Source organism: Alosa pseudoharengus, unplaced genomic scaffold (genome assembly GCF_046254945.1).
Source record: "Alosa pseudoharengus isolate Yale_2024_CS ecotype anadromous, Long Island Sound unplaced genomic scaffold, YU_APseudo_1.1 YU_APseudo_1.1_scf_427, whole genome shotgun sequence".
Taxonomy (NCBI): Eukaryota; Metazoa; Chordata; class Actinopteri; order Clupeiformes; family Clupeidae; genus Alosa; species Alosa pseudoharengus.
The window spans coordinates 5,001-10,000 of record NW_027468791.1 but is presented as its reverse complement, the minus strand read 5'-3'; the positions used below and the strand labels follow the sequence as shown (position 1 = coordinate 10,000).

Sequence of the window (5,000 nt, the reverse complement as noted above, 5' to 3'; positions counted from 1 at the left end):
ATAATGATCAGCTGTAAGAGTCTTACTCTCACTCACACACACACACACACACACACACACACACACACACACACACACACTCACACACACACACACACTCACACACACACACACACTCACACACACACTCTCTCTCTCATGTCCAACATCCTAACAGTGTTTGTCTCGGTTCTGATCATATTGAACGTCCCCATCACTTCTGATGCTCTTTAATGGACCAGTCCCATTGGGCTCAGGGTTGACATGGCAACAGAGCCTATCAGCCATTGGTCGATTTGTCACCTCACGCACCACATCACTTACCTGAGGTGTGTGGCAAACACACACACACACACACACACACACACACACACACACACACACGTGTTGCCTGTGGAGTTGGTGCCCATGAGGTGATCAACACACAAATCAACCAATGACTGGGCCCGTTACTCACCCAATCCCCGCCCTCCTGTGTGAATCCAGCCAATGGCAAGCAGATGGAGGTTAACATGAAACATGACTATGAAATGGCGTGAACACAGGAGAAAAGAGAGGAGGAGAAGGAGGAGAGGAGGAGGAGCTGAGGAGAAGACAGGATGAGAAGAGAGGAAGAGGAGGAGAGGAGGATGAGAGTGTGTGAAATGAAGGAGTGTGTGTATGAGGGATTACTGTGACATGGAGATGACTGGGCAGGTTAACGTCTCCAGAGACCCCCGGATATTACACCTTTCTCTCTCTCCTCCATCTCACTCTTTCTTCATCTCCTTCTCTCACTCTCTCTTTCTCTCCCTATATCCCCTCTCCTCCCTCTCTTTCTTTCCTCTATCACTCTCTCTTTCTCTTCTCCTCCCCTCTCTCTCCCCTTCCCCTCTTTCACTCTTTCAATCCTCAAAATCTCTTTCTCCTTGTCTCTCCATCTCTCTCTTTCTCTCCCAGTCCCCTTCTCTCCCCCTTCTCTCTCTCTCCATCTCTCTCTCACATCCTTCTCTCTCTCTCTCTCTCTCTCTCTCTCTCTCCATCTCTCTCTCACATCCTTCTCTCTCTCTCTCTCTTTCTCTCTCTCTCTCTGTTTCCCAGCTCCAGTTCTGAGGAACTCTTTCATCTTCCTGCAGTATTAAGCCTCAGCAGAGAGGACGAGAGTGTATGTGTGTGTGTGTGTGTGGGTAAGTGTGTGTGCGTGTGTGTGTGTAAGTGTGTGTGCGTGTGTGTGTGTAAGTGTGTGTGTGTGTGTGTGTGTGTATGTGTGTAAGTGTGTATGTGTGTGTGTGTGTGTGTATGTGTGTGTGTTATCCGTCTCTCATTCTCACACATACACAGACGAGTTCTGGGGTCCCCTGATTACAGAAGACCCAAGTTTGTCCTGACAGCCCGAGGATAAGCCTGTATGAATGTGTGTAAGGTGTGTGTGTGAGAGTGTGTGTGTGTGTGTGTGTGTGTGTGTGTGTGTGTGTGTGTGTGTGTATGAGTGTGTAAGCACATGTGTCAGATTAGTAATATTAGTTTTCTCTCTGCATATGAATGTGTACTGTACTGTACTTGCTAATGCTATAAGTATAATCCACATGTATTTCAACGTGTAAGAGTCTCCACATGTCTGTAGCTGAGGATGTGTGTGTGCGCGCGTGTACGTGTCTGTGTGTGTGTGTGGCAGAGAGAGTAAGTGAGTGTATGTGTGTGTGTGTGTGTGTGTGTGTGTGTGTGTGTGTGTGTGTGTGTGTGTGTGTAAGAGAGAGAGGGAGAGTCTTGTAAATATTAATGTTCTTAACTTTGTTATTCGATAGGTTACTAACACATTGTGTGAGTGAGTGTATGTGTATGTGTATGTGTATGTGTTTGTGTATGTGTGTGTGTGTGTGTGTGTGTGTGTGAGTGAGAGAGAGAGAGAAAGAGAGAGTGAGAGAGAGAGAGAGGGCAATGTTTATGTGTGTTTAACTCTTTGTTAAGTTGCTGACAAGTTAAGTGGATTTTGCCAGAAGTAAAATAGCTGTCATCTCCAAAAATGAAGAGCTTTGGTGTGTGGGCTGTGGTATTCAGTGCGTGTGTGTGTGTGTGTGTGTGTGTGTGTGTGTGTGTGTGTGTTTCTGTTGGTAACACTGTTATGTAATAGATGAAAATGTCAAAATGTAATCCATTTCTGAATGTATATGAGTATATGTGTATGTGTGTGTGTGCGTGTGTGTGTGTGTGTGTGTGAGAGAGTGTGAAGAACTGAATATAAAACACAGACAAAAAGAAAGCAAAATATATGGGAGGCCGTATAGTGCAATAACATTGGAATAGTGGCACTACACACTGAACGTAGTTGCACTACACACTGAAACACTGACACATACGCACTGGGCACTAGTACCACACTGGAACTCAAACAGCAACACACTGAATTTCCTGCATCACACACTGAATCTGCTTGCACTCACACTGAAATCACTTGCTCAACACACTGGATTTACTTGTAACACACACTGAAACTGCTTGCACTACACACTGAAACAGTTTGCACTACACTGAAAATACTTACACACACTGAAGCTCCTTACACTAGCCTACACACTGAATTAACTTCCACAACACATTGAAATTTCTTGCTCAACACACTGAAACATCACATGCACTACACACTGAACTCACTTGTACACACACACTGAAGCCGCTTACACTACTCACTGAATTAACTTCCACTACACACTGAACTCACTTGTACACACACTGAAGCCGCTTACACTACACACTGAATTAACTTCCGCTACACACTGAACTCACTTGTACACACACTGAAGTCGCTTACACTACACACTGAATTAACTTCCGCTACACACTGAACTAACTTCCGCTACACATTGAACTCACTTGTACACACACTGAATTAACTTTCTCACACACTGAACTGAACTTTCAACACACTGAAACATCCGATGCACTACACTGAACCTGCTTCCACTCACTGAACTCACTCGCTTTTTCAGTGCGCCTGGAAGTTGGTATAATGTAACAGGAAGTTCCACTCTCAGATTACCAGCCATTGATTAAGATTTGAAGAGAGAAAATGTGGAGATTTATATGGTTTGTGGTATCTATGTCCTTCTTCAACCAAACCTTACTTGTTTAGGCAAACCCTGAAGATTTTATTAATATATTCTTGAGCACCTTGCGCTGTCTTGAAGCCATACAGGCAAACTCGACTGCAATGTTTTATGAGGAATTAGCCGCAAACCATATAGGCCTACACTTCCACATTTTCTGAGTCCTGAAAGATTGCTGCCATTTCAGTTAGCTAGTTAGCTAGTTAGTTAGCACTCCAACAACATTCCAAAAAGGACGTGCATTACAGTCTGGCTGGCAGATGTTTTTGTTAACCTTGCCTGCTGTTGCCAGTGACTCGTGAACCTGTATCCACATTGCATTTTTTGCGCTGACAGCACCCCTTTCAGAGTGCTTCGGGTCAAGTGTTCATTGTTGCTAGGTTACCAAAACTATCTACCAGCAATGCCGTTGCTGCTTCTGGCTTAATGCTAACTAACTAGCTAACTGAAATGGCAGCAATCTTTCAGGACCCAGTTCACTAAAATATGACTTCGCCAGACAAAAAGAGCTGGTATTACAATAGAATAGACACCTCATGTCTCCTTGCAATTTGCAGGAAGTTAATTCAGTTTGTGTGCAAGTGAGTTCAGTGTGTAGTGGAAGTTAATTCAGTGTGTAGTGTAAGCGACTTCAGTGTGTGTACAAGTGAGTTCAGTGTGTAGTGGAAGTTAATTCAGTGTGTAGTGTAAGCGGCTTCAGTGTGTGTGCAAGTGAGTTCAGTGTGTAGTGGAAGTTAATTCAGTGAGTAGTGTAAGCGGCTTCAGTGTGTGTGTACAAGTGAGTTCAGTGTGTAGTGCATGTGATGTTTCAGTGTGTTGAGGAAGAAATTTCAATGTGTTGTGGAAGTTAATTCAGTGTGTAGGCTAGTGTAAGGAGCTTCAGTGTGTGTAAGTATTTTCAGTGTAGTGCAAACTGTTTCAGTGTGTAGTGCAAGCAGTTTCAGTTTCAGTTTCAGTGTGTGCTGCAAGTAAATCCAGTGTGTTGAGCAAGTGATTTCAGTGTGAGTGCAAGCAGATTCAGTGTGTAATGCAGGAAATTCAGTGTGTTGCTGTTTGAGTTCCAGTGTGGTACTAGTGCCCAGTGCGTATGTGTCAGTGTTTCAGTGTGTAGTGCGAGTACGTTCAGTGTGTAGTGCCACTATTCCAATACTATATACGGCCTCCCATAAAAATAAAATAACAGAATATAGCACATAGTCAAGACAACCACAGACACCATTAAACACACACACACACACACACACACACACACACTCTCAAACACACACACACACACACACACACACACGCGCACTAACATGTACAGACTCACTTTCTAACACACACACACACAGACAGACACACACGCAGACACACACACACACACACAGACAGACACACACGCAGACACACACACACACATACACACACACACACACACACACACACACGCTATGTGTACCTGAGCGCCGGCTGATGACCTCTACTATGGAGGGTGGGAAGAAGCCGACGCGGTCCATGCCCTTCTGGTTGTCATGGATATGCCCTTTCCAGCGCCCGTCGATGTGCTGCTCCAGAACCTGCCAACAGCCAATCACACGCAGCCTCATATCAACACCAGCCAATCACAGACAGCCTCATATCAACACCAGCCAATCACAGACAGCCTCATATCAACACCAGCCAATCACAGACAGTCTCATATCAACACCAGCCAATCAATCACACGCAGGGCCAGATGTACTAACCCTTCTGCGCCCACTTCAGGCGTGTTTGTTTGTTTGTGCGTGTGAAATCATCGTGAGGTCCAAACAGGTTGCACTGAGGGGAAAGCTCAGACTTCCTGTAGCGGGAGCTGAGAGTGTCAATGACCTTTTTCTGTCTCAAGCATATGCATTCATATTCGTTTGCGGTTAATTACAGCACCAGATCTGCGTCTTTGTACTATATCAAAAGCAA

General features: G+C 44.8%; 1 protein-coding gene across 1 annotated transcript in view; it reads right to left on the bottom strand.

Annotated features, from left to right (window-relative positions):
• LOC143103466 (caskin-2-like) overlaps positions 1 to 5,000 on the bottom strand; it is a gene marked incomplete at its 3' end in the record, with an annotated part of 12,421 nt that overhangs the window by 4,409 nt on the left and 3,012 nt on the right. Inside the window, 1 exon segment of the mRNA XM_076267251.1 lies at positions 4,504 to 4,621. Within this exon segment, the coding sequence (XP_076123366.1) occupies positions 4,504 to 4,621 (118 nt within the window).